The sequence below is a fragment of the Nicotiana sylvestris genome, chromosome 11 (genome assembly GCF_000393655.2).
Source record: "Nicotiana sylvestris chromosome 11, ASM39365v2, whole genome shotgun sequence".
NCBI classification, from domain to species: Eukaryota; Viridiplantae; Streptophyta; class Magnoliopsida; order Solanales; family Solanaceae; genus Nicotiana; species Nicotiana sylvestris.
This window is the reverse complement of record NC_091067.1, coordinates 63,079,808-63,094,846: the sequence shown is the minus strand read 5'-3', so window position 1 is coordinate 63,094,846 and position 15,039 is coordinate 63,079,808. Positions and strand designations below refer to the sequence as shown.

At 43.1% G+C, this 15,039-nt stretch overlaps 1 protein-coding gene across 1 annotated transcript; it reads right to left on the bottom strand.

Annotated features, from left to right (window-relative positions):
* Positions 1–12,018: 12,018 nt before the first annotated feature.
* On the bottom strand, positions 12,019–12,498 carry LOC138881096 (uncharacterized). The gene has a single exon (XM_070161297.1). It carries the CDS (start codon positions 12,496–12,498, stop codon positions 12,019–12,021), a length of 480 nt encoding a protein of 159 aa, XP_070017398.1.
* Between the last annotated feature and the right edge of the window lie 2,541 nt (positions 12,499–15,039).

Genomic DNA, 15,039 nt, shown 5'->3' with positions numbered 1-15,039 from the left:
GGCGGAGACATGAGTGTTGGCACCACGTCGTATATTGCGAACATTTCCCTTGCCACGTGTTGTTCCCCGAAGAAGGTTTTGATCCCATCCTTTGTCGGGAATTTTATCACCTGGTGGAGGGTGTATGGTACTGCTCTCATGCAGTGTATCCATGGCCGCCCAAATAAGGTGTTATACCTCATATCTCCTTTGACGACATGGAATTTAGTGTCTTGGGTTGTGCCGGCCATGGTAGCCGGGAGGACAATTTCTCCTTTCGTCGTTTCGCTTGCCATGTTGAACCCATTGAGGACCCAAGTGGAGGGGACAATTTGTTCGAGCAGTTCGAGCTGTTCTATCACCCCCGACCTAATAATATTAGCCGAGCTACCTGGATCCACCAGGTCACATTTTATCTGAAAATAATTTACAAGAAAGGAGATTACCAGGGCATCGTTGTGGGGTTGAGATAGGGCCTCAGTGTCCTCTTTACTGAACGTGAGGGAATTTTGGGGATATATCCCATTGTTCGTTTTTCTTTGGTGATGGATATTTTTGTTCTTCTCATTATGGGTTCTTGCAGGGCATCGACACCACCCATGATCATGTGGATGACGTGTTGCGGCTCGTTTGCCTCATTTTACTTGGTTTCTTCCCTTTCTCGGAACTGATTTTTGGCCCGATCGCTAAGGATTTCCCGAAGGTGTCCTTTGTTGAGAAGTCGAGCCACTTCTTCTCATAGTTGATGGCAATTCCCGGTCATGTGACCGTACGTGTTGTGGAACTCGCATACTAAGTTGTAATTTCTCTGCGAAGGGTCTGACTGTATCGGTTTAGGCCACTTGGCATCTCTGATATTGCTGATAGCAAACATGATGTCTGACACATCGACGTTGAAGTTGTATTTCGATAAGTGGGGCACGTTTGTTGGCACTATGTTTTAATCGAACCTGGTTCTATTGATGAGCCCTCGAGAGTCCTATCCTCGATCTATTCTCCAATCATTGCAAGGTATGTTGCACCTTGGGGCGTTCTTTCTGTCTTCGAGGTACGGTTGATACCTTTCTTTGTTTGGTTTAGATTCTTTTGTCAGGAGTCTATTTGGGTACGCTGAGCCCGAAAGGGCTCCCAGCTGGTCATCCTCGGCCCTGATCTTTGACTGGTATCAGTTGTGGATGTCTGACTAGGTCACGACCAGATATTCGATTAGGTTCTGCTTTAGCTGTTTCGAAGCCACCGAACTTCATTCGTTCAGGCCTTGGGTGAAGGCCTATACTGCCCAGTCGTCGGAGATTGGCGGTAGCTCCATCCATTCTATCTAGAAGCGGGACACGAATTCCCTCAACATCTCGTTCTCTCTTTACTTGATTTTGAAAACGTCAGACTTCCTCATTTCTACCTTGATGGATCCAGCATGTGCTCTTACGAAGGAGTCTGCTAGCATGGCGAATGAATCTATAGAGTTGGGTGCCAAGTTGTGATACCACATCATGGCCCCCTTCGAAAGCGTTTCTCCGAATTTTTTAAGCAATACGGACTCGATCTCGTCATTTTTTATATCATTGCCTTTTAATGCGCAGGTGTAGGCAGTAACATGTTCGTTGGGGTCGGTGGTACCATTGTACTTATTGAGTTCCGACATTCTGAACTTCTTAGGAACGGGCTTCGGGGACGTTTCCTCGGTAAACGGCCTCTGTATGAACTTCTTTGAATCCAAACCCTTGAGGATTGGGGGCGCACCCGCGATCTGGTCGTCCCTAAAGTTGTAGGTCTCGAACTTTTTATCGTTGGCTGCATTTATTTTCTCACCTGATTGGATCCTTTTGGTGAGGTCCTCGAGCATCTTCACTATGGCAGGGCCGGCCATTGACCCGTTATTGCTTGATCTTTCGAGTACTTGATCGGAGGGGGGAGCAGTCTCTAGTGCTGCCGTTATGGGAGTTTTTGGGTGGCTTTGCAACTGAGCAATGGCCAATTGTTGTGCCTGCAACATTTCAAAAATGACATGAAGACTAACTTCCTATTATTCCCGGGCTGAGGTTTTTTGTGCTTCATGTCAGTCGTTGTGCCGTACACTCCTATCGGTGTGAGAAGTTTCGTCAACTTGTTGTGCGTCCTATGAATCCGCGTCCGCTAGAATCGGTCCAACAGCGTTATTGGGATTCTATGGTGGTGCTCCAGCGGCTGGGACAACCACACCGTTTTCCTCGTGGTTTTCGAGGTTGTTGTTCTCAACTCTGTTTACCGAGCCAGACATTTTGACATGAAATCAAAGGGTCTTGGACAAGAAAAAGTGTGAAAGATAATGTGTGTTTGTGTAATGAAACCAGCAAGAAAATAATCACTATTATTTTTAGCCCCGCGGTGGGCGCCAAACTGTTTACTGTGAAAATGGTAACAACAATTAAATTTGTAAATGAGATTCTAAAAATACGTGATCTATGCTCGATTTAGTTGTTAGAGCAGATGATGCTAAGAATGTGGAGTTTAATAATGAAATGCAGGCTAAAACGAAGCAGTAATCAAACCGAGGGGCCTGTTGCTTGGACTTAGGACTGGTTGATAGGGGACCTCGGGGTCGAAGTCAGGGTCGAGCTCGAGGTATCGGGGGCAGTCGGGAATGGGATAACAGTTAAGATATGATCAAACCAGGATTTATATGGCCAATACCAAGTGATAAGTAAAGAACAAGTAAGAAGGTAATAAATGCTAAATGGCCTCGAGCCAGTGAGGGAAAGCGAGTTAGAGAAAAGAAGGAGAAAGAGATATTATTGCACTTGAGTAGAATAGTTGGAGCTCTGCCTTTACAGGGTGTTAGCGACTCCCTTTTTATAGAAAGGGGGAGCCCAAACGCAGTACAAGATACGTTGTGTGATGAAAGAAATGGGATGGGACATCCGGCTAGCTTTATAACATTTGCGTGGGCTGCTGTCGAGCCGCTTGAATAGACCTGATCGACCCCGGGTACATTCTTTGGGAGATTCCTGCATTTGTTGGGACTTCGGTCGACATTATCCTTTGCAGGGCACCGACCGATCTTGAGGGAAGTGACTGGCTCGAGATCCCGGGCTTTTGGGATCACCTTCGAAGTATTTTGTCACGGAGAAATCGGCCTCCCAGATTTCACCACGCACAGAAATACCAAAAGAAATTCTAAAATCAAAAACTAACTTGAAAAGAAAAGATTAAAGAACACAAAAGGTTTTTTTGAAGAAAATGAAACATAAATAAGGAAAATGCAAGTTTGGAAGCAGAGTAATAATTTAATGACAAACCTCTTTACTATGTAGTTTGCAATTTTCAGGTAAAGATCTAAAATATATTTGTTACTCAGTAAACAACAACGAGAAAAGATTATTAAATTAGGATAACAATTAGAAAAATTCTTTGCCTTTTGAGGATTTTTGTTTTAGAATATACTATGAGTTAACTTTGGATATCTAAGTTTTAAAGAAAATTATTAAGAAATTTTGGATCAAATTTGAAAAAGTTCGGGGGCTTACGACCCAAATGAGCGCCCAGGTTAGGACTTTGTTTACCTGTAAAAAGGTACAGTTGAATTTGTAAAGTGATGTATAAACACGTGAATTAAATTGATCCAAGAAATAAAGTAATAAGGAGCAAAAGTGAATAAATTAAGAGTAATTGAAGAAAAGACAAGCCTCGACCTTGAATTTAACTTCTCCAAAAACAAGAACAATGTCGAAAACTAATTATTAGTATAATAAAGTTTTGCTACAGCCTTTTTTCATACAAGTATTTCATGTTCTCCAATAAGAACAAATTTCTCTATTTATATAAAAATTAGGGGAGACAAGATCTCCAAATCATATTCCTCGGATAAATAAAGACCTCTCTTGATATCAACGTAATGGTTGATAGTGAATGCTATGATTATCTATACGATTGCTCTTTCAATGTTGCTTTCTTCAACCAGTACCTTGCTTTCAAATTTTCTTCTCCGATTTTGATGTCCTTGGGGCTCTTACAATAATGATCATATTCTTGTACCAGGTGTCAGCTATTTGCTGACTCATCTCCTACATGTTTCTACTACCACGTGTCCACTTGACGAACATCCACATGTCATATGTCAATTTTACCCTATATTGATCGTCCCCCTACTTTCCGGTGACTCAATTTGATGTGAGCGAAAAGTAGATAAGACCTTCTCTTTTCTTGGCGGGAAATTTGATGAATGATTTTTGACACTTGAAAGGATGCACATCTCCTTGCATTTAATGAGTCGAACATGTGTTGTCCTGTTATTCCACAAGTATTTCTCCAGTAACCTAGGTAATGATGGCTTTGCATTGGGCCGCATATAATCTTCTTCCCTTTTTATCACTTTCATATTTCACTTTTAACTTTATTCTCCGAGTCTTCCTAAAGCTTTTCTGCAACTCCCATTTTCTCAGTAAAATTTATAAATTCGTATTTGTCATCACTATGTCTTTTGCTATTTCTTCCTACGGTTACACAGGGACTTGCATCGGCGACAACCCATCCAAGAAGAACAATTCTAAAAATCCTGATGCCGAACTTCCCTCTACTAACATGATCATCCCTTTTCAGTTGTCATGTGAAAAAAAACTCCATGTTCAAAAGGAATCTTCTGACCCCGATAATGACAGAAATAGAGTTATTGGTGAATATCCTTCTTCTATTCGCCTGGCCAATATTCATGTTGTAAAAGAGGACTGTGGTCGGAAGAACATTGATGTTTTAGACCCTCTTGAAGTGGAGAGGATTACATTTAGCAGACCAGGATATATTTATGTTTGCACATACCCTTTTACTTTAAGACATGGCATGAAAATAAGCCCAATCATCTTGGAGTTTTGCCGAAACTACCAAGTTTGTTTGGTTCAAGTAGGGCCGGCAATATGGCGCATAGTGGCTTACCTCTGATACTTGTGTTCCCGAGCTCAAGAAAACCTTACTCTTGCACATATGATCAACCTATAGACCCCTAAAATTTTACATGGGGGCATGATCAAACTCTACAAATGCGGTCACCATGCCATTGTTACTAGTGTTGATGACAACAACGATCGTGGTTGGATGGAGAGGTTCGTTGTTGCCTCTCCCAGGGACATTTACCTGGTATCAATATCTCCTATTCCTAAATTTTAGAACTATACTCATAAGCTTTCTTAATATCCCTATTTTTTGTGTTAAAGGAATTCCCCCTCTTTACTAAACTTTCTTTCCTCCTATTTCAGCCACCCATTGGGTTCCTCTAGCAGTTGAGAACCTAATCCAATGGGTTCAAAAAATTCTGGATACTTGCACATCGGATTCCAGCATGTGGAAGGAAATTTCAATCAGGTCCAACTAGAATGGCAAGAACCATATTAAGGAAAGAATTTCCTTTCATATCTTAACTTTTATCTCTGTACAGTAGATAATTTTTGACTTCTTACAATAACAAGTTAGGCATTCCGAATGTCCCACCATCATGGTTTCACATGACCCGAAGGTGCCGAAAAAATAAATTCAAGAATCTCTTGACCGGAAGAGGGCTCATAATTTCGCTCTTGCTTCCGGTGAAGGTGCATCTTCCATGAGTCCCCATCCCAAAGAGAAAAAACTGAAAAGAAAGCATACCTCTAAGGCTGGTGCTATGGAGAAGTCCCTAGTCACAAATAGATCTTCGAATGACCGGCCACAATGGTTCTTGATGAAGATGAAACCGAGGAAGATGTTGAAACAATTTCTGTTTAGAGAAGAAGAAAGAAAAGAACTCGCACAACTAACCGAAGGACATAGAAGGACTCTTTCACGAGTTCACGAGTTTTAATTGGTTGAGAAGGCTAAATCTCAATTCCAGGTTCTGGTTGTCCCCTTCGGTCAGAAGGGTTCCGCTTCTGATACCCCTCCAACTTTTATTCCATCAACAGCTTCAGCCTCTCAACCGGTTCCATCCAAACAAGAGGAAAATGCGCGGTCCCCCCCAATCACCCGATCAAAGGAAAATAGAAAAATTCTTTCCCGCTTCCATTCGGAACCCTAACGGTAAATGTAGTGTTACATTTTTGATTTCACATGAATGTCATTTGATTTCCAAGCCGGTGAGGTAGACTGCTTGAAGCCTTTTGCTTTAGATAAGGACTGAAGAAAAATGGATGGACTCTTCGCGGAATATTTAATCAACAACAACATGTATCTTCCTAACCATGTATCATTTCATCTTTCTCTTCTTCCTTTAAACTTTTTAATCACCATCTTTGATAACTTTAATCTTCGGCTTTACAAGATAATCTCCTTGCCTCCGTGAGCTTATAGAGAATGATCCTAGATAAAAAGGCACTCTGAGCGGGATCAACTTGCTGCAGAACGAGATCAACTTGATGAGCACTACCCGGCTCTAGAGGCAAGGCTTGCTCAAATGGGTGAACTTAAAGCCTAGTTGGAGGAAACCAAGCCAAAAAGATGGCCCATAGACAAGAGGCCACTCAGTTACATGCTAAGCTTGTTGAATTGAAGATCAAATGGGTAGAGCTACAGGATGTCGTGACTTTGGCAGCCGAACGCGAGTCTTCTTCCATGGAAAGAATCAATAACCTTGAAGTGAACCTGCGTTCCAAAACTGAGGAAGCTACCGCGGCGAAAGAGAAGAGGGAAAGAATGAAGGAAAGGCTCAAAAGGGTCACGGAGCAAAAACGCGAACATGCAAAGACCAATACTAACCTTTATGGGGCCTATGACAACTTGAAGGTTGATTGTCACGACCCCAGTTCGCCCTCCGTGAACCATCATGACGGCACCTACTCTTTACGACTAGGTAAGCCTAAATTGTGGAAGATAAACCAAAGTGTGGAATAAAAACAATTTAAAACAGAAATAGAGTGCTATAACAATGTTTAAAAGTGTCGCTCGGCATACACAATATAAATATTCGAAACCAATACAATTTTCACAAAACTCGGAAACCCATGAATCACAAGCCAAGGATCACTACATAGTGCTCTAACTCCAGAATAATCTAAAACAAAATAAGTACAGAAGGGATGTAACTATAATACGGAATGGAGAGAGACTCCTCGGTCTGCGGATGTGACAGATATACCTCGAAGTCTTCGAACAGTCGACTCGCCTCAAGGATAGTAAGTCTGAGTCGAAGTACCTGGATCTGCACATGAAAAACATGCGCAAAAAGGGCATGAGTACACCACAATAGTACTCAGTAAGTGCCAAGCCTAACCTCAGTTGGGTATTGATGAGGAAGGTAAGGGCCCTACTGAGATTAAATAAATATGGAAATGGCAGAATAAATTAAACAGTTCAATTGAGAATCTACAATAAGAATCTAATACAGGATAATAGGGAATTCAATACTGAAACATAGATAAAGACAAACACAAGGAAATACCACTCATAACAAGGATGATAACCGGGAATCTCTCAGTATCCTCAATATATAGATGCCGGGGATCTCTAGGTATCCCGAGGATATCTTGGTATCCTCAATGTATACGAGGGGTCTCTTTGTATCGCGAGGATCTCTTCGTATCCTCAATATATGCTAGGGATCTCTTGGTATCCCGAGGATCTCTTGGTATCCTCAATATACGTGCTAGGGATCTCTTGGTATCCCGCACCTCAGTTCAAATCATAAATACGTACAGGGAATCTTCCGGGATGCCGTCCCGTAGTCCCAAAGTAAAATACACAGCAACAACACAAGAATACTCAATTAAGCTCAATTTCGTACCAAATAAACAAGAAATTCTAACCTAACATGCTTCATATAATTCAACTAAGGCAGTTTAAGCAAGTAAGCAGTCAAGTCAATTAGACATGCTTTTTCTAAGCTAACAGCAGATTTAAATTGCAAGTAAAATGAAACAGGAACAAGGAACACAATTGAAATTACTTAAAGAAAACCGAATTTTCAACAATTAACTCAAGTACGCACTCATCACCTCACAAACAAGGCATTTCAGTTAATAAATATACCAAATCCTAAGGGGAAGATCCCCCACACAAGGTTAGGCAAGCCACTTACCTTGAACCGACTCAATAATCAATCTAAAACCACGCTCTTGCCACGAGTACTCGACTCCAAATTGCCTAAATCTATTCAATTCAATTGCATAATGTAAATAACACTTCAAGTAACTCATTCTTCAAAGAAATGCTAAGCTAATACGCGAAATTAGGTAAAATAACCAAAATGCCCCTCAGGCCCATGTCTCATAATCGGGTAAAATTTAAATTTTCAGAATCCTCATACTCTCACTAGTTCATGCATACCAAATTTATCCAAATCTAAGGTTAAATTCCCAATCAAAAGTCGAATTTTTGGTCTAAGAACTTTCTTCCAAATTTTCCTCAATTTTCATCTCCAATCCGAAATTAAATGATGAAACTAACTATAGATTGCTAGAATATAACTAGAAAGGGTCAAAGAATTGTTACCCAATGATCTCCTCTTCCATTTCCTCTCATAATCGCCCTTTCCCAAGCTCCAAGTCGAATTTCCAACTTTTGAAACTAAACCCTCGAAATTTCATATTTCTGCCCAGCTGTTACCACATCTGTGGTCCTAGAACCACTTCGCTTTTGCGGAACACTAGCCGCATCTGCGGCTTCTCACTTAAAACCTATCTTCCGCATCTCCGACTCCCCTTCCACAGATGCGGTACCGCTCTTGTAGAAATCCTACCGCTTCGGCGGTCCCTGCTGAACTTCCCCATTTCTGCTTCTGCGATAGATCCGCTACTTCTGTGGCTCCGCACCTGCGGTCCCATACTCACAGGTGCGGTTATGACAGAAGAACAACTGAAGTTGTAACTCCAACTTCCAAAAATCTTTTCGTCAACCATCCGAAATCATCCTGATGCCCCTGGGACCTCAACCAAAGGCACCAACAAGTCTAATACCACTGTCTAAACTTATACCAATCCTTAAAACACCTAAAACAATATCGAAACAATGAATTAACCACGGATTCAAGCCTAAGAACTTCAAAACTCTAGAAATACGCTTCCGATCAAAAAGTCCATCAAACCTCGTTAGAATGACCTGAAATTTTGCACACACATCACATTCAACACTACGGAACTACTCCAACTTTTGGAATTTCATTCCGACTCTCGGATCAAAATCTCACTATCAAATCGAAAACATCAAAATTCGACCTTTCGGTATTTCAAGCCTAAATAGTTATGGACCTCCAAAACATAATCTGAGCATGCCCTTAAGCCCTAAATCACCCAACGGAGCTAAAGGAACCATCAGATTTCCATTTCGAGGCCGTCTTCACACTATTCCGACTACGATCAACTTTCCAACACTTAAGCTCTCATTTAGGGACTAAGTGTCCTAAAACTCTCCTAAACTCAAAACCGAAAATCCCAGCAAATCAAAATAGCAGAAATAAACTCGGGGAAATCAATTAATTCCTGAAGCAGTGAAAAGATGAGGGTAACGATTCCACATATCCTGCTCGGTCTCCCAGGTCGCCTTCTTGACCGGCTGACCCCGCCACTGTTTTTTCACGGATGCAATGTTCTTTGACCTCAGCTTTCTAATCTGTTTGTCCAATATTGCCACTGGCTCCTTAACATTAGATTGATCCTTGTCCAACTAGACTGAACTGAAATCCAACACATGTGATGGATCACCGTGATACCTCTGGAGCATCGAAACATGAAACACCGGATGAACTCCTACCAAGCTGGGAGGTAAGGCAAACTCATAAGCAATCTCCCCAACACGCCTCAATATCTCAAAAGGCACAATAAACCTCGAACTCAACTTTCCCTTCTTCCCAAATCTCATAACACCCTTCATAGGCGAAACTCGAAGCAGAACCCGCTCTCCAACCATATAGGAAACATCACAAACCTTCTAGTCCACGTAACTCTTCTCTCTAGACTAGGCTGCACGGAGTCTATCCTGAATCACCTTGACCTTTTCCAAAGCATCTTGAACCAAGTCTGTGCCCAATAATCTGGCCTTACCCGGCTCAAACCAATCCACCAGATATCTACACTGTCTACCATATAAAGCCTCATACGGTGCCATCTGAATGCTAGACTGATAGTTGTTGTTCTAAGCAAACTCCGCCAATGGAAAGAACTGATCCAAAGCCCTTCAAACTCAATCACACATGCACGGACCATACCCTCAAGAATATGAATAGTGTGCTCAGACTGTCCGTCCGTCTGGGGGTGAAATGCCATACTCAACTACACCCGAGTACCCAACTCATGCTGAACGACTCTCCAGAATCGTGATGTGAACTGAGTACCTCTATTTGAAATGATGAAAACTAGAATACAATGCAGGCGAACAATCTCCTGGATATAGATCTCTGCCAACCACTCTAAAGAATAAGTAGTACACACAGGAATGAAGTGAGCGAACTTGGTCAGCTGATCCACAATCACCCAAATAGCATCGAACATCCTCAAAGTCCATGGGAGCCCAACTACAAAGTTCATAGTAATCCACTTCCACTTCCACTCCGGAATCTCTATCTGCTGAAGCAATCCACCCGGCCTCTGGTGCTCATACTTCACCTGCTGATAGTTGAGGCACCAAGCTACAAACCTAACTATATCTTTCTTTATCCGCCTTCACCAATAGTGCTGTCTCAAATCCTGATACATCTTCGCGACACCCGGATAGATGGAATACCGCAAACTATGGGCCTCCTCTAGAATCAACTTTCGAAAGCCATCAACATTGGGTACACAAATCCGACCCAGCATCCTCAATACCCCTTCATCACCAATATTCACATCTTTTGCATCACCGTGCTGAACCTTGTCCTTAAGGACAAGCAAATGAGGGTCATCATACTACCGCTCCCTGATACGATCAAATAAGGAAGACCAATAAACCATGCAAACTAGAACCCGACTGGGCTCTAAAAGATCCAATCTCACAAACTGGCTGGCTAAGGTGAACATCCATCGCCATAGGCCTCTCTGATGTTGGTAAATAAGCCAAACTCCCCAGGCTCTCTGCCCGGCGACTCAAGGCATCGGCCGCCACATTGGCCTTGCCCATTTGATACAAAATAAGGATATCATAGTCCTTCAGTAACTCTAACCACCTCATCTGGCGCAAATTTAGATCCTTTTTGCTTGAATAAGTGCTGCAAGCTCCGATGGTCAGTATAAATCTCACAGGGAACCCCGTATAAATAATTGCGCCAGATCTTCAAGGCGTGAACAATGGAAGCTAACTCAAGGTCGGGGATAGGGTAATTCTTCTCATGGACCTTCAACTGACTGGACACGTAGGCAATTACCCTACCGTCCTACATCAACACCGCTCCGAGCCCAATCCTCGAGGCACCACAATAAACCGTATAAGACCTTGAACCTGTAGGCAGTATCAAAATTGGGGCTGTAGTCAAAGCTTTCTTGAGCTTCTGAATGCTTGCCTCACACTCCTTCGTCCACTGGAATGGAGCAACCTTCTGGGTCAACCTAGTCATAAGGGCTACAATCAATGAGAACACCTCCACAAAATGGCGGTAGTAACCTGCCAAGCTAAGGAAACTGCAGATCTCTATAGCTAAGAATGGTCTGGGCCAACTCTGTATGGCCTTTATTTTCTTCGGATCCACCTGAATATCCTCACTCGATATCACGTGGCCTAAGAATGCCACTGAATCCAACCAAAACTCACATTTTGAGAACTTAGCATATAACTTCTTCTCTCTCAAAGTCTGAAGCACAGTAGTCAGGTGCTACTCATCATCTTCCCGACTCCGGGAATACACCAAAATATTATCAATAAAGACAATGATGAATGAGTCAAAATACGACTGGAACACACTATGCATCAAGTGCATAAAGGCTGCTAGGGCATTGGTCAGCCCAAATGGCATGAAAAGGAACTCGTAATGACCATACCGAGTCTTGAGAGCAGTATTCGGGATATCTGCCTCCCGAATCTTCAACTGATGGTAACTTGAGCGCAAGTCAATCTTAGAAAACACCTGTGCGCCCTGAAGTTAGTCAAATAGATCATCAATACGAGGCAAATTATAACGTTTCTTCACTGTAACCTTGTTCAACTACCATCCGTTTTCTTCACAAATAATACAGGAGCACCCCAAGGTGATTTACTAGGCCGAATAAAACCCTTATCAAGCAATTCCTGTAACTGATCCTTCAACTCCTTCAACTCAGAAGGAGCCATATGATACAGAGGAATGGAAATGGGTTGTGTGACCAGCAGCAGATCAATGCTAAAATCAATATCTCTATTAGTCAGCATGCCCGGAAGGTCATTTGGAAACACATTGGGAAAATCCCACACTACTGGGACTGAATCAACAGAAGGGGTATCAATACGAACATCTCTCATATAGGCTAAATATGTGTCACACCCCTTCTCAACCATACGTTGAGCTTTAAGAGAAGAAATAACTCTATTGGGAGTGTGATCTAAAGTACCCCTCCACTTAACACGTGGTACACCTCGCATAACCAGCGTCACAGTTTTGGCGTGACAATCAAGAATAGCATAATGGGGTGACAACCAGTCCATGCCTAAGATAATATCAAAATCTACCATGCTGAGCAACAATAAATCGACTCTGGTCTTAAAACTACTAAGAGCAACCAAACACAACCGATAAATGCGGTCCATAAGAAGAGAATCTCCCACATGAGTAGAAACATAAATAGGGGAACTCAAAGAATCCTGAGGTACACCCAAATGCGGAGAAAAATAAGAACACAAATAAGAGTAAGTAGAGCCTGGATCGAATAGAACCGATGCATCTCTATGACAAACTAGTATAATATATGTGATGACAGAATCGGAGGCAACAACCTCGGTACGGGTAGGAAGGGCATAGTATCTGGCCAGGCCTCCCCCTCTAGGGTGACCTCTAACTCCCCGACCTCCACCTCTAGCTGGGTGAGCAGGTAGGGTAGCAACTAGAGCTGTAACCATAGCCTGAGAACTCTGCAGGGCACGCTGTGGCTGAGAAGTCTGTAGAGGTGCACTCCTCCCAAGTCTAGGGTTATCCCTCACCACATGGCGTGTGTCACCACACTCAGAACAAGCTCTGGTAGGACATGGTAGTTGTGACTAGCTCGGGCTAGGTCTGTTGGACTGACCTCTGAAAGCACCCCGCGCAGGAGGCACGCTAGATACCGGAGGTGCATAATTAGGATACTAAGGTCTAGGAGGAGCTGGAATACTGCTGGCTACTGGAAGGGCTGAGTGAATAGGGAAACTCCTATAACCCCTACCATGGCGACCTGCAGCTGGGGCACAAGTACCAGAGAAATGGCCCGACTCTCGAGACCACTTGGCCTCCCTCTCCTCTCTCTCCCTAGCATGCATACCTTTAATCCTCCTAGCAATGCTCACCACCTACTGATAAGAAATATCCATCTCCAACTCACGAGCCATGCTAGACCTAATGCTGGTAATAAGGCCCTCAATAAACCGGCAAACCCTCTTGCGAACAGTAGAAACCAAGGCTGGGCATGTCTAGCCAAACTAGTGTAACAAACAGCACTCTGAGACAGTCATAGAAACCTGGCGCAAATGATCAAACTCTACGCGCCATGCATCCCTGAGGCTCTAAGGAACATACTCCCTCAGGAATAGATCTAAAAACTGATTCCAAGCCAGTGTAGTAGCCTCATCTGGACTGTCTAACTCATAGGTGCGCCACCACTCATAGGCGGCCCCTCGAAGCTGGAAGGTAGTGAAGGAGACCCCGCTCAATCCTGATATACCCATGGTATGTAGAATGCGGTAACACTCATCTAGAAATCCTAGAGCATCATCCGATGCTAGACCACTAAATACAGGAGGCTTGTATTTCTTGAACCTCTGAAGCCTAAGCTGCTCATCCTCGGAAGCCGCTGCCCTATCTTCGGGCTGATCTCGGACTGCATACTATACAGGAATAATCTCAGGGACCTGCTCAACATGCACTCGCTACTCAAGAGTGCATGCAGTGGGAGTCTGTGCTCCTCCCCCGGCCTGAGACATAGCTACAACAAGGGGAAGCAACCCTACCTGAGCCAGAGTGGTGTACATGCTCATGAACTGTGTCAGAGTCTCCTAAAGTGCTAGAGTAGTAGTAGCAGTAGGCGTATCAGGTGCCTGGACTCTGGCTGGAACTGCTGGTAGTACCTCGGCGGCAGCTCGCGCAAGTACTCAAACTGTACCACGTGCGCGTCCTCGGCCTCTACCCCAGCCCTGGCCTCTGACGGTTCTAGTAGGGGGCGCGGGTGCCTGATCATCTTGGTAGCGCGTGTCCTCACCATCTGTGAGAGAATAGAAGACAAAAGTTTAGAATTGTGATATCAAAATCTCGCACGACAAGAAACTCAAATGAAGTGGAATTTTCCTAACAGTAACATAGCCTCTTGTAGATAAGTATAGACATCTCCGTACCAATCAACGAGATTCTAATAAAATGATTCATGACTCCTATAAACCTAGAGCTCTGATACCAACTTGTCACGACCCCGGTTCGCCGTCTGCGAACCATCGTGATGGCACCTAGTCTCTATGTCTAGGTAAACCTAAATTGCAGAAGATAAACCAAAGTGGGGAATAAAATCAATTTAAAACAGAAATAGAGTGCTATAATAGTGTTTAAAAGTGCTGCTCGGCATACACAATATAAATACTCAAAACCAATAAAATCTTCCTAAAACCCGGAAACCCATGAATCACAAGCTAAGGATCACTACATAGTGCTCTAACTCCAAAATAGTCTAAAACAAAATAAGTACAGAAGGGATGTAACTATAATAGGGAATGGAGAGAGACTCCTCGGTCTGCGGACGCGATAGATATACCTCGAAGTCTTCGAATAGTCGACTCGCCTCAAGGATAGTAAGTCTGAGTCGAAGTACCTGGATCTGCATATGAAAAACATGCGCAGAAAGGGCATGAGTACACTACAACAGTACTCAGTAAGTGGCAAGCCTAACCTCAGTTGGGTATTGATGAGGAAGGTAAGGGCCCTACTGAGATTAAATAAATATGGAAATGGCAGAATAAATTAAACAGTTCAATTGAGAATCTACAGTAAGAATCTAATACAAGATAATA